Source organism: Arachis hypogaea, chromosome 6 (assembly GCF_003086295.3).
Source record: "Arachis hypogaea cultivar Tifrunner chromosome 6, arahy.Tifrunner.gnm2.J5K5, whole genome shotgun sequence".
NCBI classification, from domain to species: domain Eukaryota; kingdom Viridiplantae; phylum Streptophyta; class Magnoliopsida; order Fabales; family Fabaceae; genus Arachis; species Arachis hypogaea.
The window spans coordinates 43,373,984-43,400,105 of NC_092041.1; the positions used below are offsets into that span (position 1 = coordinate 43,373,984).

A 26,122-nucleotide genomic window follows, 5' to 3' on the forward strand; every position below is an offset into this window, starting at 1 on the left:
TTGAATAAAATAAAAACTACAGCAACAAGGTAAGGAAACTCTATAAAAACAATAAGTATCACAAATAAATCTACTAATCGTCCATAACTTCATACTGAATCTTTGAACTTGTCACTGAAACGGTGGAATATTTTGGGTGAGAACAATCCACACGTTCTCAGTAGGGAATGAGAATGTCGTAAAAGTAATGAATTTAATGCAAATAATTAACTTACCCAGTAAAACCATTTTATTAAACCTTTGGAAATACTTTTTACTTTTACTTTATATAACTAATTACCTTCTTTAAATTTCTGAACTTAAACAAATTTCAATCACAACCTCAGTTCTCAGTCACCTCAATATATCAACTAATAGCACAAGAAACAAATCAACACACAAACAAATTACAATAAGACAAACAGCACAATCACAGAGAAACTAGATAAGCAAACACAATCAAATGCAAATGTGCAAACAACATGATACATGTCTATTCCTAATGCAGCCCATGGGCTCATGTGTCGGTTGCCTACCCACCCCCGACATTACCCGGGTACGAGTTCCAGATATGGCTTTCCAGATGCATACTGTGTTCTTATAAGCCTTATGGCTAAGCCGCATACAGTGTGACTTTCAACGTGCTTACATCTGGAAAACAGTTCCTCAGTGTGTGGGCGTCCCCACTATACATTTGGCACTAAGGCCCAAACAAAGTCTTATCTGCTCTCCTGTGGTAGACTACCTTTTAAAGCTTTTTCTTTATCCATGGCCTCTGCTCTCCTGTGGCAGAGACCCTTTTAGTTAATACATTCTTTTAATCTTTATTCTCTGCTTTCCTGTGGCAGAGATTCCTTTCCTAAATAAACCTAACTCAAATCATTACTTAGACCAAACTCTTTTCCTAAAAGATAGAATTTAAAACATTATACTTTTCTTAATAAATCGAATTCAAAATAAAATAATTTTTTTTCCAACTAAATAAGTCTCAAATAATTTTACTTTCCAAAACCAAATCTTTTAAAATAGCATTTCAAATAAAGTCCCAAATTTTATAAAAATTTTGGCAGCATTTCCTCTAAAATTCGGACTATGCCACCCTTCCAAGGTCCCGACCAAGTCATTTTTTATTCTCAAAGATCATCCTTGATACATTAGACATTCAAAATCCAATGCCAAATCATTTTATAAATCTAAAAGCTAGCCAAATTCAATTTCAAAACCATTTTTCAAAATAAGCTTGTAAATCATGTTTTTAATACAAAGTTCGCTTCTTAATGTAAGTACAAATTAATTTTCAAAACAAAATCACTTTTTCGTATACTTTTATAAAAATTCGGACAAAACATTCTCTTAAAAGTTAGACTTCAACACCCCTCCGAGCTCCCTCATTTTCTCAACAATTCATTAGTCTGATTCCACAACATCGATACAGCATATTTCTCAATAATCAACCTACTTTATTTCAGTTTAGTAACCAACGGTTCACGTTAGCATTCAATACAACAATATCCAATCAAGCTAGCATATTCAATTAACAACAATTTCCAAACTAAAATCTTTTCATCATTCAACAGACTTCCATTTCATAAATTACTCATTAGAATTTGATTCAGTAACCAATTACAACGCTATTAAGTAGAAACTAAAACTTCCGACAAGCAATCAATCTCAAACAACCTTATAAGCATTAAACAAATTTTCAATTCACAGGCACATAATCATCATCATACTAACACCAAAATCAATTATCGTTCACTTTCACAACCAAAAACTCAATTAGAACCACAGCCAACGATTCCCAACCAAGAATCCAAGTTCAATAACATTAAAATTGTTAACATATTTGCAATTATCTACTATACTTTCGAGCATTCTTAAATTAAAACTTGTAATTTTAAAAAAATGAACCCCCTACCTTGATTGTCGAAACCCGAAAGCTATGAAACATGTAAAACACCTTTTTATCGGCCCACGGCAGTTCCAACAACTTCCAGTGTATGTAAGCTCAGAAAATTAACCCTATGACATCCATAACTTAAAATTCTCAATAACAGATTAGCAGAACAATAACAGTGAGAGCTTCGAAGCGAGAGCAACTTATAGTCATGAATAAGAACGACGAAATGGACATGCATCTCCGACAGCAATCTTCGGCACCGACAACGTTGTTATTCGGAAGCCAGAAACTCGACAATCGCATCCCCAATAGCAGCGGCGAAGCGCGCGAACGGTGACGATGCATGTAGCGGCAGTGACGAGCTCTTCTCTCTCTCTTCGCGTTCGTCTCTCTCTTTGCAAGTCTGTCTCCCGGTGGTGGCTCAATGGCGGATCGACGGCTACAAGCTTCCTCGCAGCTCCTAGATATGGTAGCTCCCTAGACGACGGCGGCGAAGAAGGTGCAACGGCAATGCGCGACTTTCTCCTCCCTCGCGGTTTGGTCTCTTCTTGACGGAACAGCGGCGACGACGACGTTTGGCGATGGTGGCGGCGACAAACTCCGCGGCAGTTCCCTCTCACTTTCCCTCCTTCCTCTCTCCTTCCTTCCCTGCTTCTGATTTTTCCTTCTTTTCTTTCTTCGATGGGTAAGGGTTCTTGAGGGGGTGAATGGTGGCTATTAAGGTTATATTAGGGTTAGGATTTCAGTTTAAAATTTTTTGAGTAGTTTAGGTAATTTTTAATAAAATTAGGAATAATAGAGTAATTAAAAATTAATTTTAATTCAATAATAATATTTATAAAAGTTCTATTTAATTATCAACTTAAAATTTATTTTCAAACAAATTCTCTAATTCAATTATTAGAGATAATAAAAATCAATTTCCTTTATAATCATAAAATAAAATTATAAATCTAATTATTCAACTTAGAGTATATTAAATCTTTATTATTATTTAATTATTAAAGTTTTAAATCATAAATAAAAAATTACTTAATTTATATATAAAATCTCTTAAAAATATAATCTTAATTAAATATAATAAATTATAAATAAATTTATTATTTATTTTTTTTAAATACGGGGTCTTACAAAGAGATTACATGTATTGCCTATTTCACTGTATCAGAGTACAAGAAATTTGGATCAGAAATCTTTTTAGGAATTGTTACTTTTCCCTTCTTTTTAGAATGCTATGTAGCACGGTGATCTGCATTCGATTAACCCCCACCTTTCTATCTTTTGTCCCAGTGGGACACTATAATCATTTCTTAAGTTAATGAAATGAATAAATCTATCTTTAGAAAAAAATCTAATCATATATGAATTTGAACTTTGATTTAAATGTTTGAGTTTGATTATTACTTTAGGTTTGTTTGATTATAGTTGAATTTTGTAATATGATTTCAATCCTTTTTAATTATAATCTAATTATAGTAAGAGTTTGAACTTTCACTTAAAACCTGGATAATCAAACTACCAAAGTATAATAAATCTTTGTATACTATTGCACAGTCAAATTTATCCCCTGATAATATTTAAACATGAATATAAACAACTCAAATAAAATATTCAATCATGTAAACTATGGTTTAACGTAGTTCCAGCCTCATTTGTGCTAAATGTCAGGTCCTGCATAATCAAGATCCAAAAAAAGGTTCATAATTCGATGCAAATTGCAAAGTATATAATGGATAGTTGAATGAAAATCAAGAAAGAAAAAAAAAGAGCTATGCTTGGAATTCATGTATTAGGAAATAACATGGTAATAAAACTCAATTATGATCAAGAAAAATGCAAATAAAAACGGTAATAAAATATTTTAGCAATAACAATTAAACATTGGACTTGTGTCTTTTTTATCTTTCACATTCTCAGTCTATGTTTTATATAGCGGCTCTTATCTTTTATGTTCTTTGTCCATTTCTTGGTACACTTCTTGCATGTGGTGAAGTAAGTCTTTTGGTGTTTACAAATTGAAGTTTTTCAGTATAATCAAACATGCTGCAAATCAAAATTCATGAATAAGATCATAATCAAACAAGTCCTAAATCAAAGTTCAATAATAAGATTATAAGAAGACATGCTCCACAACGAAGTGCAAGAATAAAACTATAATCAAAAAAGCTACAGATAATAAAGTTATAATCAAACATGTTCTTCATCGAAATTCAAGAATAAAACTATAATTAAACACATTCCAAATTAAAGTAAGTCCTTCTTTTACTAAAAAAAAATTTGGATTATTAAATTTATCCTTTTCAAAAATATATAAACATATCATAACTATACCAGTAAGAATGAAAACTTGAGAAAAAAATATTGCCAAACCAGGTGAAGCATTTTAAGAAATAGGTAATATGGATTTTGTAAAGAGAGAGTAAAGTGTTGTGTTTTGCAAGACTAAGAAAAATGAAATAATAATAGGTAGAACTGCAACATATTAAAGGAATGAAAAGAATGCAAAAAATAAGAAAATAAAATTTATGCTATAAATCTAAATATTATAAATTGATAAAAGACCTATCTTGTCATGAAACTGAGTTTCTCTTCGTTGTCAAGAAGGAAAAAAAAAAGACATGGCAACCATGAAGAAGGAAGAGAGGCAAAAATTTGCTGTGGTAGGACGAAGGCGATGACCAGCGAAAGCAATGAATGCCGTTAGAGGGAGAAGTCTTATGACAAAGGGAAGGAGAATAGGTTTATGCGTTTTGTGTAATGCGTGCTTTGTCAGTGAATGCTTGGGTTTTGAGCGCGTAAAATATTGATTTGGATGGTGGTTTGTTTTGTATTTATAGAGTATCAAGATATATAAATAGCTAACTGATTGATTGTGGTAACTGATTTTACTATATATATATATATATATATATATATATATATATATATAATATGTTGTTTGTGTATATCTTATTTATAGTAAACAAATTAATTATGTACATTTTTCGTTTAAATTATGTTCTGATATAGAACACATGTATACTTATAAGACGTTTATAGATGTATGTTTCTTATTTCGTTTACAGTGTAAATAAAATACTTGTAAAATCAATTTATTTACACTATAAATAATATAAATAATAAGATTTAAAAATATAAATTGTCTCCAAATTATTTATTTTAGTAAATAAAAAAATTAAATATCTATTTAATAAAAATCTCATAAATTGACACCATCAAAAAGAAAAAGAAATGTGAAAATGAAAATAAAAAAATTAAAATAAATAAATAATTGAAAAGTCTATATAAACATTAAAAAGCAATTTGTATTTTAACCGTAACTTATTTATATATATGAATTTTTTTTGTACACTAAGTAATAATTATGACAGTGGATACCATAATGGTAAAATCTGTTCGAGAAAAAAAAAATAGCCACCAAATTAAGTCGATTGTTAATTGGACTACACTTATATTAGAATTAGTAAGGATCAGTTACATAAGACCATATTTAGTAGAGAATTCATCTCAATATTTATTCATGGTCCATCTGTCATAAAAAATAACTCCATATCAATATTTACATATAAATATTAAATAGAAATTCAAAACATTTTCCTCTTCTCTATTAGGAGAAACTAACTTTAGTCCTTATTGTGATCCTATTTATTTAATTAATTAAAATAATTAAGATTATATTAGTTATTTTTTTTACAATAATATTATTTAAATTTATAAATTTAAAAATAATTCACCATTAAAAAATATTAATATTAAAAAAATTTATAATACAATTAATATTTTTAAATTTGCAACATCTAATTTTATAATATAGTTAGAATTTTTAAATTGTATAAATAAAAATAAATAATCTAACCAAAAGTTATTTTGAGATGTGTAAAAATTAAATTTATCTTTTTACGTAAACAAATTTAATTAATTATATTTTAATATAATAATATATATTGTACTGTATCCCTAAGATCTCAGATAAAACCGAGTTATATCTCGGCACAATGGCTCTATCTCAACAGAATACTCTCCACAATCTCGGAAGGAAATCAGTCACCAGAATCTTGGATGAAACAAACTGTTAAACTCCACACCAAGCTATAAAACGAGCACCGTGTCAATGATAAAACACACAAATAATTCGTCTCACAACAACATACTACGAAACAGTATCCACAATCATATACACACTTTTTATTTAAATTATTCCTTTACTGACTTGGGCGTTGATGAACGGTGAAAAGCATGGGTTAGGAATTTTTCATCAAAATAGAATTGGCGTTGTAAGTATAGTCCAAACCTGACAATTTGACAATCAATCAAATGAATAGTCACAATCAAAACACAATTAACCGAGAGTATTTAGACTCTCGGGTTGTCTTCCCTAGGAGTTGTAATTAAGTGTCTATTATTGGATATGGAGGAAATAGGAATTGAAGACAAGAGAGGCAAGGAATGTAAATAGTAAGAAATGAAATGAGCATGCAAGAAACTAAAAGAAAGCAAGTAGAAGCAATGCAAATAGAAATCAAATAGTAAAAAGGACTCTTGGTGATAATTGGGTAATTAAGGATTCCTATCCTAGTTGTGGACCACAAACATGGCAATTGTGTGGAATTAATCCCAATTAGTCAATCCTACTTAAGAATTAGTCAAAAGGGAATAATTGATCCCAATCCCTAAGTCCTAAGTCAACACTAGTGGGTCACCTAGAGTCAAGGGAAACCAAATCAATTAACAATCCTCACACAATGCGGAATGGACATCCACAACTCAATTCCACCTAAACAACTAATTTCTCAACCAAGAGTATGAAAATTAAACATGCAAGAAAGTAAAAGTCAATTCAATAAACGTCAAAGCAATTAAATGCAAAGAAAGAAAACTTTAAGTGCAAGAAATCTCTTGGCAAGTTATTGAGAGCTAAGGTTACCTATCCTAGTTATTGACCACAAACACATGATGATTATCAAAAGTTAATCCTACTTAGTCAACCTTACATCAAAGATAAATCAAGTAGGCATAGTTAATTTCAATCCATAAGTCCTATGTCAACACTAAGGGTCACATAGAGTCAATGGAAACCAAATCAACTAACTACTCTAATGTATCAAACAAGAATGGAGATTGATGAGCGGATAATTTATACGCTTTTTGGCATTGTTTTTAGGTAGTTCTTAGCATGATTTAGTTAGTTTTGAGTATATTTTTATTAGTTTTTATGCAAAAATCACATTTCTGGATTTTACTATGAGTTTGTGTGTTTTTCTGTAATTTCAGGTATTTTCTGGCTGAAATTGATGGATCTGAGCAAAAATCTTATTCAGAGGCTGAGAAATGACTGAAAATGCTATTGGATTCTGAAGATATTACTAAAGAGTAAGTTGCTAAGTACCTTGGAGCAATCATGAAGCTGAATGCCAAATTATTTGGTAATGAGACTTGGGAGGATGAACCTCCATTGCTCATTAATGAACTAAACACCTTGGCTCAGTTGAAGATACCTCAAAAGAAACCGGATCTTGGAAGGTTCTTAATACCTTGCACTATTGGCACCATGACCTTTGAAAAGGCTCTGTGTGACCTGAGGTCAAGTGTAAACCTCATGTCACTCTCTGTAATGGAGAAACTAAGAATCTTTGAGGTACAAGCTGCAAGAATCTCACTGGAGATGGCAGACAATTCAAGAAAACAAGCTTATGGACTTGTAGAGGATGTCTTAGTGAAGGTTGAAGGCCTTTACATCCCTACTGACTTCATAATCCTGGACACTGGGAAGAATAAGGATGAATCCATCATCCTTGGCAGACCCTTCCTAGCCACAGCAAAAGCTGTGATTGATGTTGACAGAGGAGAGTTTGTTCTTCAAATGAATGAGGACTACCTTGTGTTTAAGGCTAAAGGATCTCCTTCTGCACACATAGAGAAGAAGCATGAAAAGCTTCTCTCAATACAGAGTCAAACAGAGCCCCCACATTCAAACTCTAAGTTTAGTGTTGGGAGGCCCCAACCATGCTCTGAACATCTGTGAAGCTCCATGAGAGCTCACTGTCAAGCTATTGACATTAAAGAAGCGCTTATTAGTAAGGGTAGCAGAATGGGCGTTAAACGCCCAGTCTGGCACCATTCTTGGCGTTTAACACCAGAAAAGGGCACCAGACTAGCGTTTAACGCCAGAAAAGGGCACTAAACTAGCGTTAAATGCCAGAAAAGGAAGAAAAGCTGGCATTTAACGCCAGGAATGGGCAGCAACCTGGCGTTTAATGCCAGGATTAGCACTCAGAGGGCATTTTACACGCCAGAATGGTGTAGGAATGAGAAATCCTTGACACCTCAGGATCTGTGGACCCACAGGATCCCCACCTACCTCAACTCACTCACTCTTTTCTTCACACATTCCAATAACACTCTTTCTCAAATACCCCTCACCAATCACCTCCATTTCTCCAATACCCTTCACTAATCACCTCCATCCACTCTTTGCCAAACACCCCACCTACCCCACCATTCAAAATTCAAAAACTTTTCCTTACACACGGACACCCCTCTCTTCCACTCCTATATAAACCCCTCATTACTCCTTCATTTTCACACCTCATATACACTTTTCCCCTCCTTGGCTGAACCCTTCTTCACCCTCCATCTCCTCCATTTTTTCTTCTTCTCCGTCTCTTCTTTCTTCTTTTGCTCGAGGACGAGCAAACCATTTAAGTTTGGTGTGGTAAAAGCGTTGCTTTTTGTTTTTCCATAACTATTTATGGCACCTAAGGCCGGAGAAACCTCTAGAAAGAGGAAAGAGAAGGCTAAAGCTTCCACCTTTGAGTCATGGGAGATGGAGAGATTCATCTCAAAGGCCCATCAAGACCACTTCTATGAAGTTGTGGCCAAGAAGAAGGTGATCCCAGAGGCCCCTTTCATGCTCAAGAAGAATGAGTATCCGAAGATCCGACAAGAGATTCGGAAAAGAGGTTGGGAAGCTCTCACCAACCCTATCCAACAAGTCAGAATCTTAATGGTTCAAAAGTTCTATGCTAATGCATGGATCACTAGGAACCGTTATCAAAGTATAAACTCGAACCCAAAGAATTAGCTCACAATGGTTTGGGGGAAATACTTAGATTTCAGTCCGAAAAATGTAAGATTGGCATTCAACTTGCCAATGATGCAAGGAGATGCACGCCCCTACACTAGAAGGGTCAACTTTGATCAAAGGTTGGACCAAGTCCTCATGGACATATGTGTAGAAGGAGCTCAATGGAAGAGAGACTCCAAAGGCAAGCCGGTTCAACTAAGAAGGCACGACCTTAAACCCGTGGCTAGAGGTTGGTTGGAATTCATCCAACGCTCCATCATTTCTACTAGCAACCGATCCGAAGTGGCTGTAGATCAGGCTATCATGATCCATAGCATCATGATTAGAGAGGAAGTGGAAGTTCATGAGATCATACCTCTAGAACTATACAAAGTGGCTGACAAGCCCTCCACTTTAGCAAGGTTAGCCTTTCCTCATCTCATTTGTCACCTATGCAGTTTAGCTGGAATTGTCATAGAGGAAGACATCCTCATTGAAGAGGACAAGCCCGTCACTAAAAAGAGGATGGAGCAAATAAAAAAGCCCACTCATGGGCATCAACAAGAGCATGAGGAAGTCCCTTATCAAGAAATCCCTGAGATGCCTCAAGGGATGCATTTTCCTCTACACAACTATTGGGAGCAACTCAACACCTCTTTGGGAGATTTAAGTTCCAATATGGAGCAACTAAGGATGGAGCACCAAGAGCACTCCATTATTCTCCATGAAATTAGAGAGGATCAAATAGCCATGAGGGAAGAGCAACAAAGGCAAGGAAGAGACATAGAGGAGCTCAGGTGTTCCATTGGATCCTCAAGAGGAAGAACTAGCCGCCATTACTGAGGTGGACCCGTTCTTTGATTTCCTTGTTCTTACTTTTCTGTTTTTCAATTTTTATGCTTTATGTGTTATCTATGTTTGTGTCTTCATTACATGATCATTAGTGTCTAGTATATATGTTTTAAAGCTATGAATAATTTCATGAATCCTTCACCTTTCTTAAATGAAAAATATGCCTAATTACAAAAGAACAAGAAGTACTTGAATTTTAAATTTTATCTTGAATTTAGTTTAATTATTTTGATGTGGTGGCAATACTTTCTGTTTTCTGAATGAATGCTTGAACAATGCATATTTTTTATAGTGAAGTTTATGAATGTTAAAATTGTTGGCTCTTGAAAGAATGATGAACAAAGATAAATGTTATTGATAATATGAAAAATCATGAAATTGATTCTTGAAGCAAGAAAAAGCAGTGAATAACAAAGCTTGTGGGAAAAAAAGAAAAAATAGAAGAAAAAAAAATGGCGAAAAAGAAAAAGAAAGAAAAAGAAAAAGCAAGCAGAAAAAGCCAATAGCCCTTTAAACCAAAAGTCAAGGGTAAAAGGGATCCAAGGCTTTGAGCATTAATGGATAGGAGGGATAAAAGGAATAAAATCTTGGCCTAAGCGGCTAAATCAAGTTGTCCCTAACCATGTGCTTGTGTCATGAAGGTCCAAGTGAAAAGCTTGAGACTGAGTGGTTAAAGTCGTGATCCAAAGCAGAAAGAGTATGCTTAAGAACTCTAGACACCTCTAACTGGGGACTTTAGCAAAGCTGAGTCACAATCTGAAAAGGTTCACCCAATTTTGTATCTGTGGCATTTATGTATCCGGTGGTAATACTGGAAAACAAAGTGCTTAGGGTCACGGCCAAGACTCATAAAGTAGCTGTGTTCAAGAATCAACATACTGAACTAGGAGAATCAATAACACTATCTAAATTCTGAATTCCTATAGATGCCAATAATTCTGAATTTCAAAGGATAAAGTGAGATGCCAAAACTGTTTAGAAGCAAAAAGCTACTAGTCCCGCTAATCTAATTGGGACTAAGTTTCATTGATATTGTGAGATTTATTGTATATTCTCTTCTTTTTATTCTATTTTGTTTCCAGTTGCTTGGGGACAAGCAACAATTTAAGTTTGGTGTTGTGATGAGTGGATAATTTATACGCTTTTTGGCATTGTTTTTAGGTAGTTCTTAGCATGATTTAGTTAGTTTTTTGTATATTTTTATTAGTTTTTATGCAAAAATCACATTTCTGGACTTTACTATAAGTTTGTGTATTTTTCTGTGATTTCAGGTATTTTCTGGCTGAAATTGAGGGACCTGAACAAAAATCTGATTCAGAGGCTGAGAAAGGACTGAAGATGCTGTCGGATTCTGACCTCCCTGCACTCGAAATGGATTTTACTGAGTTACAGAAGCCCAATTGGTGCGCTCTCAATTGCATTGGAAAGTAGACATCGTGGGCGTTCCAGAAATGTATAATAGTTCATACTTTGCTCGAGATTTGATGGCCCAAATTGGCGTCAAAACGCCGGTCAGAGACCCTTTTCTGGTGTTAAACGCCAGAACTGGCATAAAAGCTGGAGTTAAACACCCAAACTGGCACCAGAGCTGGCGTTTAACTCCAAGAGAAGCCTATGCACATGAAAGTTTCAATTCTCAGCCCAAGCACACACCAAGTGTTCCCCGGGAGTGGATTTCTACATCATTTACTTATTTCTGTAAACCCTAGGTTACTAGTTCACTATAAATAGGACCTTTTACTATTGTATTTTCATCTTTTGATCATCTTTGATCTTGGGATCAGGTCTTTGAACCCTTTTTTGATTGTTTCATGTTATTTGGGAGGCATGGCCAAATGGCCATGCCTGGACCTTCATCACTTATGTATTTTCAACGGTGGAGTTTCTATACCTCATAGATTAAGGTGTGGAGCTCTGCTGTTCCTCATGAATTAATGCAATTACTACTGTTTTCTATTCAATTCAAGCTTATTCTTGTTCTAAGATATCCATTCGCACTTCAACATGATGAATGTGATGATCAAGTGACACTCATCACCATTCTCACTTATGAATGCATGTCTGACAACCACTTCCGTTCTACCTGAAAACAAGCTTGAATGCATATCTCTTGGCCTCCTAGTCCATGATGCATGGTTGCCTCTCCTGACAACAGAGCCTTCTATTCCATGAGATCAGAGTCTTCGTGGTAAAAGCTAGAATCAATTGGCAGCTTTCTTGAGATCCGGAAAGTCTAAACCTTGTCTGTGGTATTCCGAGTAGGATTTGGGATGGAATGACTGTGACGAGCTTCAAACTCGCGAGTGTTGGGTGATAAACCATTATTTTATAATTTATATTGTGTTTAATTGAGTGGTTTTATCAAGTCTTTACCCACTTATTCATATGATTAGCATGATATTACAATTCCTTCCCAAAGTTATTCTATGGTTGAAAACTTGCTTCCTAGAGATCTTTTTATTGTGTATTTTAATTCTCCTTTATACCATTCAATGTCATGATCCATGTGTTAAGTGTTTCAGGCTTCATAGAGCAGGAATGGCGTAGAGAATGGAGAGGAAGCTTGCAAAAATGGAAGGAACACAAGAAACCAAGGAGATGACCAGCGAACACCGACGCGGACGCATGGCTCACACGACAGCGCGAAATGGAAAAAATCGCAATGATGCGTTCACGTGCCTGACGCGAACACGTGGATTAGAATATGCACGAATGATGCGAACGAGTGGACGACGTGTACGCGTGGCAAGGAAAACGCTGGACGACGTGCACGCGTGGACGACGCGCACGCGTGGACGACGCGCACGCGTGGACGACGCGCACGCGTGGACAACGCGCACGCGTGGACGACGCGTACGCGTGACATGCGCGATTTGCAGAATTAACAGAAATCCCTGGGGGCGATTTTAGGCCGAGTTTTGACCCAGTTCTCGGCCTAGAAAACACATATTAGAGGCTATAAAGTGGGGAATACATCCATTCAACATACAACATTCATTATTCACAATTTCAGGTTTTAGATGTAGTTTTAGAGAGAGAGAGAGAGAGGCTCTCTCCTCTCTCTTAGGATTAGGATTAGGATTTAGGATTATGATTTATCCGTCTGTTTAATTCCAGGTTCAATGTTCCTTTAAATTTATTTTCTCTTCTACTTTTATTTATTCTATTATTTTAGTTTGTTAATATTGGTTTATGAACTCCATGTTAGGATTGATTTTCTTAATTAATATACATTGAGGTATTTCAGATTTATGATTTTTACTTAGCTTTTTATATTCTTGGCTTTAATTGATGAATTGATTAATTGGAGACACTTGAGTTATCAAACTCATTGTGATTGATAATTGTTATCTTTGCCAATTAATTTGAATTCCAATAACTCTAGTCTTCTCTTAGGAATTGACTAGGATCTGAGGAATCAAATTGATTCATCCACTTAACTTACCTTTATTGTTAGAGGTTAATAAGGTGGGAGCAAAATCCAATTCTCATCATAATTGATAAGGATAACTAGGATAGGACATCCAGTTTTCATATCTTGTCAAGAGTTTTTCTAGTTATTAATTTATTTTTCCTCCAATTTATTTTCCCTGTTCAACCTTTCAAAAATCCAAAAATATTATTTTCCGACAATCTTCGTTGGATCGACCCTTACTCACGTAAGGTATTACTTGGACGACCCAATGCACTTGCTGGTCAGCTGCATGGAGTTGTGAGAGAAGTGTGAATCACAATTTCGTGTACCAGACATCAATGACTCAAGGGTCACCAAAGTCATCAATTTCAAGCCAAGAGTGGAGAAAAACTAAGTAAAAACTAAGCCAAGCATTTTATCAAACACTTAGTGTGCATGAAAACAAAATAACATTAAATTTCATTAAAAATAAAAGCTAAGTACCAAAAGCAAGAAAATAACACTAACAACTAAAGAAAGCAACAAATGACATGGAAACATAAATTTGCATTAATTATAATTAAAATAACAAAAGTGTTCATAACATGAAAAATTGACATAAAAGAGAAAATAACAAAAGAGATGAAGAAGATAAAGACAAGAAAGCATAGAAACATAAATGAAACTATATTAAAACAAGAAATAAAGACTGAAATTAAAGAGAAATTAACTAATGAAACCCTAATTCTAGAGAGAGGGGGGAGCTTCTCTCTCTAGAGAATTACACTAAAACATGATAAAAGTTAAACCTAATTGTCCCCCCTTGTTTCCACTTGAATTGGGATTGAAATAGCTTCAAAAATGAGTTGGACTAGGTTTTGGAGGCCCAAAATTCGCCCCCAACAATTTGCATTAATGAGCTCACGTGATTCGGGTCACGCATACGCGTCGCCGGATGAAATTCCATCCACGCGTATGTGTCGCCTGTGCACACGCACGGATGCTGAAATGTCCAAACTCCATTTCTTCATGGTTTCTTCCCTTTTGCATGCTCTTTTCCTCACTCCTTCAACCCATACTTGCCTTGGAAACCTGAAATTACTTAACAAATACATCAAGGCACCAAATGGGATTAAAGTGAATAAAATTTAGCAATTAAAAAGCCTAAAAAGCGTGTTTTCACTTTCAAGCACAATTTAGGAAGAAATCATGAAATTATGCTATTTCATTGAATAAGTGTAAGAAAAGTTGATAAAATCCACCCAATTAGAGCATACAAATACCATGAAATGCGGATTTATCAAGCGCCAGAGTCCTTTTTGCAGGTACCACGCTCGGGTCCGAGTTCACAAGGATATTCCCGATCCGGCTAAAACAATCAAGCATACCAAGATCAACAAGGAGCCGACATATAGCTCGAAAAGAGTGTCCTTGCAAGAACATTTGGCGCCCACCATGGGCCCCGAAGAGTATAACTTCACCCCATCCCGATACTTTAATTTTTATAACCTATCCATATCTACCTTGTACCCTTTTTTCTTTGCAGAGAAGGAAGCATGATCAATCTCTCTGAAACTTAGCAACACCCTTGAACTAATGCCAATCTCATGCCCACTAACGCCACCCTCCTAGTAGAAAATCAGCGGATGGCCGAGCTGTTAGCAGCAGTACAAAATAATAGAGAATGAAAAGTCAATAGCAAATAAACAAAAGCTGATCAACACGAAGAGTACCAATCAGAATCCAACGCAAAGATAGGGGAAACACCCCCCAAAACCGGAAGATCGCGAACCAACCCGTTTTCCGAAGAGATAGTGAGTTTCAAAATGCCTAAGAACTTTACACTTCCTATGACCCTCATGCCATATAAAGGGATCGGAGATCCTAAAGTTCATGTCACGAAATTTGAGTCTATGATGTTCCTCAACAGTGACTCTGATCCCATCCTGTGCCGTTCTTCTCCAACCTTTTTTAGATGGAGCTGCTTTATTGTGGTTTTCTAATTTGCCTACAGGATCCACAGCCAGCTTTGACGAGTTTGCCAAGATGTTTATCAATCATTTTGTGGCATCCAAGATATATGTGAGGGACTCAGACTACCTCAGCACAATGAAACAAGGGCAGCATGAAAGCTTAAAGGATTACATGACACGCTTCACAATAGCAGCTATGGAGATCCCCGACCATAATCCAGCAGTACAGTTGCATGCCATCAAAAGTGGCCTCCGACTTGAGAAATTCCAGGAAGCTATAGCCGTGGTGAAATCGAAAACATTAGAGGAGTTCCGAGACAAAGCTACTGGACAAATTGAAATAGAGGAATTGCATGAAACACGAAGGAATGAGAGGCCACCATCGCGAAAGGAAGAAGACAAGCCATACAGGTACCATAACAAAGATTCCAAAAAACCTTTTAAATTAACTCCGAAGTTTGATTCGTACACCAGGTTTAATACCAGAAGAGAAGACATCATTAAAGAGATACTGCACAATAGACTCATAAAGCCACCAAGCAAGGCAGGAACATACCAAGATTAGAAATACATGGACAAAAGCAAATCCTGCGCGTTCCACCAAAAGTTTGGCCACACAACTGATGAATGCATAGTAGCTAAAGACCTACTGGAGAGGTTAGTAAGACAGGGATTATTAGACAAATACGTTAGCTCCAGAAGTCGGAAGGAGCCAACCAAGGACATGGACAAACTGAGGTATAACTCGGATCATAGAGAAAAAGGAATATGGCGTGGCCCAGTGGAGACTCCTGCCTCCAAGGGAGTCATAAACTACATATTAGGTGGCTTCGCTGGAGGAGGAATCACTAACACAGCCAGAAAAAGATGCTATCGAACGATGATGACAATGGAAGGATCTCATCAAAACCCACCAGCCCCGACCTCAGCCGCCCACATCAGTTTCAATGCTGACGACTTTAAATCACAGACGCCAAATTTAGACGACCCAGTGGTGATCTCAGTACACATGGGAGAACTAACCGTGAAAAAGGTCCTACTCGATCCAGGAAGCAGTGCCGATGTCTTATTCTACTCCACGTTCAAAAAGATGCAGCTAAGCGACAAGGCATTGCAACCATCAGGAGAAAAATTGGCAGGGTTCTCAGGAAAAAGAGTCCTTATAGCAGGTTACGTATGGTTAAGAACAATATTGGGAGAACCCCCAAGTTCCAAAACACTAGACATCCAGTTTCTGGTAGTCAATTGTGTTAGTTCTTACAATATCATTTTATGACACACATCATTTAACTCTTTTGGAGCTATTGTCTCTACCATTCATCTATGTGTCAAGTTTCCCTTGCAGGATAACACAGTGACGACAGTGCATGCAGATCATAAGGAAGCCAGACAATGCTACAATGCGAGTTTGAAGAAAATCACAAAAGAGACCATTCCAAGAATCCATTATGTGTACAACTCGGAAAGCATTCCTACCTTGGCCGAAATGGACCCCAAGGCAACAACAGTCGCCCCTCCCCAACAGATGACTTAGAAAAGGTACATTTGGGTGAAATAAATCAATATACTAACATCGGTTCAGCTTTTTCTGCAGAAACAAAACAACACTTGGAAGGCATATTGAAGGCCAATGCCGACCTGTTCACCTAGACCCCAGCTAACATGCCAGGAATCAACCCGAACTTCATATGCCACAAATTAACGGTCAACCCTCATGCCCGAACCTATAAGACAAAAGAATCGTAACCTGGGCACAGAAAGAAGAAATGCAGCAGCAGCAGAAACACAGAAATTACTTTATGCAGGTTTCATCCAAGAAATTCACTTTTCCTCATGGCTAGCAAACGCGGTTTTGGTAAAAAAAATGCTCGAGAAAATGGCGGATGTGTGTAGACTTCACAGATCTAAACAAAGCTTGCCTAAATGATTCCTACCCGTTGCCAAACATTGACAGACTAGTAGACGACACCTCTGGATACCAAGTACTATGTTTCATGGATGCCTACTCTGGATACAACCAGATACAAATTCACCCAAATGACGAAGATAAGACAGCATTTGTAACCAACCAAGGTAATTTTTGCTATAAAGTAATACCTTTTGGACTAAAAAATGCAGGTGCGACTTATCAAAGATTGATGGACAAAATATTTAAAATTCAAATAGAACAGAATATAGAAATATACGTCGATGATATGATCGTCAAATCCAGTTCAGAGAAACAACACCAAGCCGAGCTTTAGGAGATTTTTCAGCAACTCCGAGCTTACAATATGAGACTAAACCCAGAAAAGTGCGCGTTTGGCGTACAAAAAGGAAAATTCCTTGGGTTTTTTCTGACAAACCGAGGTATAGAAGCAAACCCTGACAAATGTCAAGTAGTCCTGAATATGCAGTTACCAAAGACGATCAAAGAAGTGCAACGACTCACAGGTTGCCTAGCTGCCCTATCCAGATTCTTGCCAACCACAGTAACCAGATCCTATCATTTCTTCAAACCATGAAGAAGTCGGATAAATTCATTTGGACAGAAGATTGTGAAAAAGCCTTTTCCGAATTCAAACATATATTGGGGTCACCACCTATACTCAAGAAACCGGAGCAAGGTAAACCACTCTTTTTATTTCTTTCAATTTCCACTAACATTATCAGTTCTGTGCTTGTAACAGAAACAGGAAAAGAACAACACTCGGTGTATTTTGTAAGCAAAGTCTTACAAAATACCGAGACAAGATACCCGATGATAGAAAAACTGGCATTCGGTCTAGTAATCACTGCTCGACGTTTGAGGCACTATTTTCAAACACACCCAATTATAGTTCGTACAGGTCATCCTCTATGAAAAATGCTATCGAAGCCGGAATTAGCAGGACGATTGACGAAATGTGCAATCAATCTATCTGAATTTGACATATCGTATCAATCACGAGGATCGCCTAAAGCACAGGCATTAGCTGACTTCATTTCGGAATTCACAGATAAAGAATAACACATCAAAACATGGGAATTATATGTGGACCTAGCATCAAACAAAAATGGATGTGGAGCAGGAATTCTCCTTAAATACGACAATGGAGTCCAAGCCGAATAGTCAATCAAGTTTCTATTTGAAACAACCAACAACCAGGCCGAATATGAAGCTCTACTAGCAGGCCTAGGGTTAGCCAAGGAAGTAGGGATCTTCAGCTTAAAAGTACACTGTGACTTACTCCTCGTGGTACAATAGGTAAACGGTCACTTTCAGGTACGAGATTCACTTTTAGAAAAATATTTGAACTCGGTCAAAACCCTAATGAAATTTTTTCAAAGTTTTGAAATATTGCATATACCTAGAGAACAAAACTGTAGGGCCAACATTTTATCCAAATTAGCTACATATAGGATAGCCGATCAAACAGACAAACTGCATCACCTTACACTAACGGAATCCAATTTAGATACAAAATCTGTTTCAAGCGTGTCACAGGAGGAAGATTGGCGAAGCACATTCATTCACTACTTAAAAACGGAGAAATACCAGAAGGTGAAAACCTAAGAACATTCAGATACAAAGCAAACCAGTATACCTTATTAGGGACCGACCTATATAGGCAATGTATTTCCCGACCTCCTCTGAAATGCCTCAGTCGAACAGAAGCAGAAACCACCATGGACGAGCTACATGATGGAATCTACGAACACCACACTGGAAGTAGGAGTCTAGCTACAAGAATACTCTGAGCAGGATATTTCTGGCCGACATTGAGAAAAGATTGCAGAGATAAGGTCCAAAACTGCGATGTATGTCAAAGATGCGCACCGCTCATCCACAACCCAGCTGAGCTATTACATACCTCAGACGTCAGCTGCCGTTCCACAAACGGGGGATGGACATACTTGGACCATTCCCAATCTCAATAGTATAGGTAAAATTCCTTCTAGTAGCTGTCAATTATTTCACAAAATGGATAAAAGCACAGCCTCTTGCGAAAATTATAACCGAAAAGGTACAAAAATTCATTTGGAAATCAATTATATGTAGATTCGGTTTACCTAGGAAAATTGTATCTGATCATGGCAGACAGTTTACGGATAAAAAGATCGCGTCATATCTAACCGACCTACATATTAAGCATCGTTTCTCCTCCGTTGAACACCCACAAACCAATGAACTCGCGGAGGCAGCTAACAAAGTTATCTTGCAGACCTTAAAAAAGAAATTAACATATGTTAAGGGATGATGGGCCTAGCTCATACCAGAAGTATTGTAGAGTTATAACACAACACCCCACACAACAACAAATGAAAGTCCATTCTGACTAGTATATGGTGCAGACTGCATGATACCCATAGAGATCAGCCAAGGGTCCACTCGAACCGAATACTTTGATGAGCAGGATAACTCGGAAGCCAGATCAATAGAGCTCGATCTGATAAGCGAAGAACGAAGCCTCACCGAACTAAAGCAGCAATCCATGAAAGCGACAATACGAAAGTAGTACAACAAAAAGGTGAAACCAAGAACATTACAAGAGGGAGATTTGGTCCTACAACAAATGGAAAAAGTCCGAAAACCACCTGGACACGGGAAGCTAGCTGCCAACTGGGAAAGCCCTTTCCGTGCCTCCAAAGTCATCGGAAAAGGAGCATACCTCGAAACACTAGAAGGAACACCCCTTCCTAACACTTGGAATATTTCATCTTTAAAAATTTATTACAGTTGAATTCTTATATAAATATGAAATGGCCAGGTACTCTTTTTCCTGATCACAAGGTTTTATCCCTAAGGAGGGTTTTACTTGGACAGGTTTTAACGAAGCCTACCACTTCATACCCTCCTTAAACGACTGATTCATATATCAATGAATTTCACATTATGCTTGATGACCAGAATTCACTCCCCATATAAAATAATGAATTCGTTCTTTTGGCAAGCACACCAAAAAATATTGTCAAGTAATAACCCACTAGGAGTGGGGTCTAATCCACAGAGATTGGTAGATTTGAGCAATTTTAATTAATGGGTGAATTAGTCAAGCTGAGCAATATAGATTGTGGTTGCAGAAATAAATTAGCAAAATTGTAAATGACTCAAAAGTAAAGTAGTAAAGTGCAGAAGAGTAAATGGCAAGAATGTAAAGTGCTCTAAAGTAAATGGCAGAAAAGTAAATGACTGAATTATAAATGGGAATGGAAAATAATAGAATATAAAGAAAGCTATAAAGAATATGGGAGATAAGAATAGGGGAAATTCATTGAGATTGGGAGATGTTGCTCTATTTGGATTAAATTCAGCTCATCTCATCTTCATCATGCAACTCATTGACCTCTTGGCAATCATGATTGATTGAGTCCCAATCCCTTGGTAACTCAATCTCTTAAATCTTGATAATCAGCCAATTTCTTGGTCAAAATACTCATGAAGAGAGATATGCTTGGTCCCTGATTATACCACACATTATCAAAGATCCAAATAATGGGTGGATTATATGTCACCATATCCAATCCCAAAACTCAGATTCTACTCAAGTGTGAGAAGGGATTTCAAGCATGGTTTCATGTTTCCTTTTCCAAGGTTCCCATGATACCCATTTTACATTCAACCTTTTTCCCAAGATGATTGAACACTAGCATGAAGAATTAAATTCCTTCTAGCAAATCAGAGAGAAGATGAAGAGAAGAAGAAATTCACTATCACTAATCCATCAAGTACAACAGAGCTTCCTCTCCCAATGAGAGGGAGTTTAGCTACTCATAGCTTAGAGAAAAGTACAAAAGATGGAAGAGATGAAGTGAAGTATAAAAAGTAAAACTAAACTTTACAAATCCAAAAGCTAACTTCCTAACTCCCCTTTTCTCAGTACTTCTAGGGGTTATTTATACTACTCCTTTCACTAGAATTAAGAAAATACAAAAGAGAAAAGAAAATTACAGCTGGAGGAAAAAGGAAAGCTCATAAAACGTGACCCTTCAGCTTGGCGTGTGGCTGGCGTTTGAGTGGTGTGCCACGCCTAGCCACTCGGTTTAGCTTGGCACACCACGCCCAGCTCCTCAAGTGGCACACCCCTTACATCAATCTCCCTAGTGTGCCACGCCTTCGAACCCAAGTGGCACGCCTAGGGTCTTCTTAAACACTTGGCTAGCTTGGCGTGCCTTCGATACCAAGTGGCACGCCCAGGCTTTTCCTTCTTGCTCTTCTTCTCTGGAGATTTAAACTGTCATGGCACGCCCAGGGTCTGGCGTGCCATGCCCATTGTCTGCTTCATTTTCCTCTTCTAGTAGTTTGAACTGGCGTGCCACGCCCATGTGTTGTATGCATGGTTCCTTGTTCCAGTGGCTGGCGTGCCACGCCCAGCATTCAAGTGGCATGCCCGTGGTCTTCTGGTCCTGGCGTGCCATGCCTTGAAGCTCAAGTGGCACGTCCAGTCTTCTTCTTCTTTGTTTTTTGAAGCTGGCGTGCCATGCCTGAGATTCAAGTGGCATGCCCAAGTCAAGGATGATAGCTGGCGTTCCACGCCTTCGATACCAAGTGGCACGCCCAAGTGTTTGAATCTTCACCTCCTCCTCTAAAAACTTGTATTGGCGTACCACGCTTTGGTGTTCAAGTGGCACGCCCATTGATGAGTAGATAATTTATACGCTTCTTGGCATTGTTTTTAGGTAGTTTTTAATATGATCTAGTTACTTTTAGGGATGTTTTCATTAGTTTTTATGCTAAATTCACATTTCTGGACTTTACTATGAGTTTGTGTATTTTTCTGTGATTTCAGGTATTTTCTGGCTGAAATTGAGGGACCTGAGCAAAACTCTGATAGGAAGCTGACAAAGGACTGCTGATGCTGTTAGAATCTGACCTCTCTGGACTCGAAATGGATTTTCAGGAGCTACAAAACTCAAACTTGCGCGCACTCAACGGCGTTGGAAAGTAGACATCCAGAGCTTTCCAGCAATATATAATAGTCCATACTTCATTTGTGATTTGACAACGTAAACTGGCGCTCAACGCCAGTTCTATGTTGCTGTCTGGAGTCAAACGCCAAAAACACGTCACGAACCAGAGTTGAACGCCAAAAAAATGTTATAACTTGGCGTTCAACTCCAAGAGAAGCCTCAGCTCGTGGATAGATCAAGCTCAGCCCAAACATACACCAAGTGGGACCCGGAAGTGGATTTATGCATCAATTACTTACTCCTATAAACCCTAGTAACTAGTTTAGTATAAATAGGATAATTTACTATTGTATTAGACATCTTTGGTCTCAGTTTTATTTTATTATTCATATAAGGAGACTATTGATCACGTTATGGGGGCTGGCCATTTGGCCATGCCTGGACCTTTCACTTATGTATTTTCAACGGTGGAGTTTCTACACACCATAGATTAAGGGTGTGGAGCTCTGCTGTACCTCAAGTTTCAATGCAATTACTATTATTTTCTATCCAATTCGATTTATTCCTGTTCTAAGATATTCTTTGCACCTCAACTTGATGAATGTGATGATCCGTGACACTCATCATCATTCTCACCTATGAACGCGTGTGATTGACAACCACTTCCGTTCTACCTTAGACCGGGCGCATATCTCTTGGATTCTTTAATCAGAATCTTCCTGGTATAAGCTAGAATTGATGGCGGCATTCATGGGAATCCGGAAAGTATAACCTTGTCTGTGGTATTCCGAGTAGGATTCCGGGATTGAATGACTGTGACGAGCTTCAAACTCCTGAAGGCTGGGCGTTAGTGACAGACGCAAAAGAATCACGGGATTCTATTCCAACCTGATTGAGAATCGACAGATGATTAGTCGTGCTGTGACAGAGTATTTGGACCATTTTCACTGAGAGGATGGGATGTAGCCATTGACAACGGTGATGCCCTACATACAGCTTGCCATGGAAAGAAGTAAGAAGGCTTGGATGAATGTAATAAGAAAGTAGAGATTCGGAAGGAACACAGCACCTCCATGCACCTATCTGAAATTCCCACCATTGAATTACATGAGTAAATTTATCTTTATTTCCTGTTTATTTTATTTATCTTTTGAATATCTAATCCAATCATATTTGAATCCGCCTGACTGGGATTTACAAGATGACCATAGCTTGCTTCATACCAACAATCTCGTGGGATCGACCCTTACTCACGTAAGGTTTATTACTTGGACGACCCAGTACACTTGCTGGTTAGTTGTGAAGTTATGTTTGGACCATGGTATTGCGCACCAAGTTTTTGGCGCCATCACCAGGGACAATCAATTTTGAACAACAATTTAAGCATGAGTAACAATTTCGCTCATCAAGTTTTTGGCGCCGTTGCCGGGGATTGTTCGAGTATGGACAACTGACGGTTCATCTTGTTGCTCAGATTAGGTAATTTTCTTTTTATTTTCCTTTCAAAAAAGTTTTCAAAAATCTTTCAAAAAATTTCTTTCTTTATTTTCGTTTTTCAAAAATATAATTTTCGAAATAATAAAATAAAATACACAAAAAAAAATCATAAAATCATAAAAATAAAAAATAATTTGTGTTTCTTGTTTCAGTTTTGAGTCAATTTTTAAATTTGGTGTCAATTGCATGCTTTAAAAATCTCTTGCATTTTTCGAAAATTCATGCATTCATAGTGTTCTTCATGATCTTCAAGTTGTTCTTGGTAAGTCTTCTTGTTTGATCTTGATGTTTTCTTGTTTTGTGTTGTTTGTTGTTTTTCATATGCATTTTTCGTTTGTTAGAGTCCATGCATTAAAGATTTCTAAGTTTGGTGTCTTGCATGTTTTTTTGCATAAAAATTTTTTCAAAATTATGTTCTTGATGTTCATCATGATCTTCAAATGTTCTTGGTGTTCATCTTGACATTCATAGTGTTCTGGCATGCATCTTGTGTTTTGATCCAAAATTTTATGTTTTGGGTCATTTTTGTGTTTTTCTCTCTCATCATTAAAAATTCAAAAAAAAAAAAATATCTTTTCCTTATTTCTCTCCAAAATTTCGAAAATTTGAGTTGACTTTGTCAAAAAATTTTAAAATTAGTTATTTCTTGTAAGTCAAGTCAAATTTTCAATTTTAAAAATCTTTTTCAAATCTTTTTCAAAAATCATATCTTTTTCATTTTTCTTTTTTTCGAAAATTTTGAAAATTATTTTCCAAAAATCTTTTCTTAATTTTATTTCAAATTTTCAAAAATTATGCTAATAATTAATATGATTGATTCAAAAATTTGAAGTTTGTTACTTTCTTGTTAAGAAGGTTCAATCTTTAAATTCTAGAATCTTATATTTTAATTTCTTGTTAGTTAAGTAATTAATTTTAACTTTAAAAATTAAATCTATCTTATCTTATCTTTATATCATATCTTTTTCAAAAATTTAATTTCAAAATATCTTATCTAACTTTTTATCTTCTTATCTTTTCAAATTTGATTTTAATATCTTTTTCAACTAACTATTTGACTTTTTGTTTGTCTCTTATCTTTTTCAAAACCACCTAACTACTTTTCCCTCTCTAATTTTCGAAAATATCTCATCCCTTTTTCAAAAATTCTTTTTAATTAATTAATTATTTTAATTTTAATTCTATCTTATCTTTTATTTTCGAAAATCATTTAACTTCTTTTCAAATTTATTTTCGAAATCTCTTCCCTCTCCCCTTCTTCTATTTATTTATTTATTTACTAACACTTCTCTTCACCTCTCTTCATCTCAAATCACTGCCCCTACCTATTCATTCTTCTTCACTCCTATTCCCTTTCTCTTCTACTAACATAAAGGAATCTCTATACTGTGACATAGAGGATTCCTCTTTTTTTCTTATTCTCTTCTTCCTTATATGAGCAGGAACAAGGAAAAAGACATTCTTGTTGAAGCTGATCCTGAACCTGAAAGGACTCTGAAGAAAAATTAAGATAAGCTAAATTACAACAATCCAGAGACAACCTTTCTGAAATTTTCAAACAAAAAAAGGAGATGGCAGCCGAACCCAACAACAATAATGCAAGGAGGATGCTTGGTGATTTCATTAAACCAACTTCCAAATTTGATGGAAGAAGCATCTCCATTCCGGCCATTGGAGCAAACAATTTTGAGCTGAAACCTCAATTAGTTGCTCTTATCCAACAGAACTGCAAGTTTCATGGACTTCCATCTGAAGATCCTTACCAGTTTTTAACTGAGTTCTTGCAGATTTGTGAGACTGTAAAGACAAATGGAGTAGATCCTGAAGTCTATAGGCTCATGCTTTTCCCTTTTGCTGTAAGAGACAAGCTAGAACATGGTTGGACTCACAACCTAAAGATAGCCTGGACTCCTGGGATAAGCTGGTCACGGCCTTCTTGGATAAATTCTTTCCTCTTCAAAAGTTGAGCAAGCTTAGAGTGGATGTTTAGACCTTCAAACAAAAAGATGGTGAATCCCTCTATGAAGCTTGGGAAAGAACAAGCAGATGACCAAAAAGTGTCCTTCTGACATGTTTTCAGAATGGACCATATTAGATATATTCTATTATGGTCTATCTGAGTTTTCCAAAATGTCATTGGACCATTCTGCAGGTGGATCATTCACCTAAAGAAAACGCCTGCAGAAGCTCAAGAACTTATTGACATGGTTGCAAATAACCAATTCATGTACACTTCTGAGAGGAATTCTGTGAATAGCGGGACGCCTCAAAGGAAGGGAGTTCTTGAAATTGATGCTCTGAATGCCATATTGGCTCAGAACAAAGTGTTGACTTAGCAAGTCAACATGATTTCTCAAAGTCGGAATGGATGGCAAAATACATCCACAGTACTAAAGAGGCAGCTTCTAAGAAGCTTATGATCCTGAGAACCCTGCAATGGCAGAGGTTAATTACATGGGTGAACCTTATGGAAACACCTATAATTCATCATGGAGAAATCATCCAAATTTCTCATGGAAGGATCAACAAAAGCCTCAACAAGGCTTTAATAATGGTGGAAGAAACAGGCTAAGCAATAACAAGCCTTTTCCATC

At 36.6% G+C, this 26,122-nt stretch overlaps 1 protein-coding gene across 1 annotated transcript; it reads left to right on the forward strand.

Moving 5' to 3' along the window:
• Positions 1 to 15,732: 15,732 nt before the first annotated feature.
• LOC112805541 (uncharacterized) lies at positions 15,733 to 16,695 on the forward strand. Its single transcript, XM_025847912.1, has 2 exons — positions 15,733 to 16,398; positions 16,507 to 16,695. The coding sequence occupies exons 1-2, from the start codon at positions 15,733 to 15,735 to the stop codon at positions 16,693 to 16,695; spliced, it is 855 nt and encodes a 284-aa protein (XP_025703697.1).
• The last annotated feature ends 9,427 nt before the right edge of the window (positions 16,696 to 26,122 follow it).

Excerpts from the sequence above, each read along its gene's own strand:
- LOC112805541 (XM_025847912.1), top strand. The coding sequence starts at position 15,733 with ATGGACAAAAGCAAATCCTGCGCGTTCCACCAAAAGTTTGGCCACACA. Across the intron at positions 16,399-16,506 it reads CACTAGACATCCAGTTTCTG|GATAACACAGTGACGACAGT; the intron begins GTAGTCAATTGT and ends TTTCCCTTGCAG.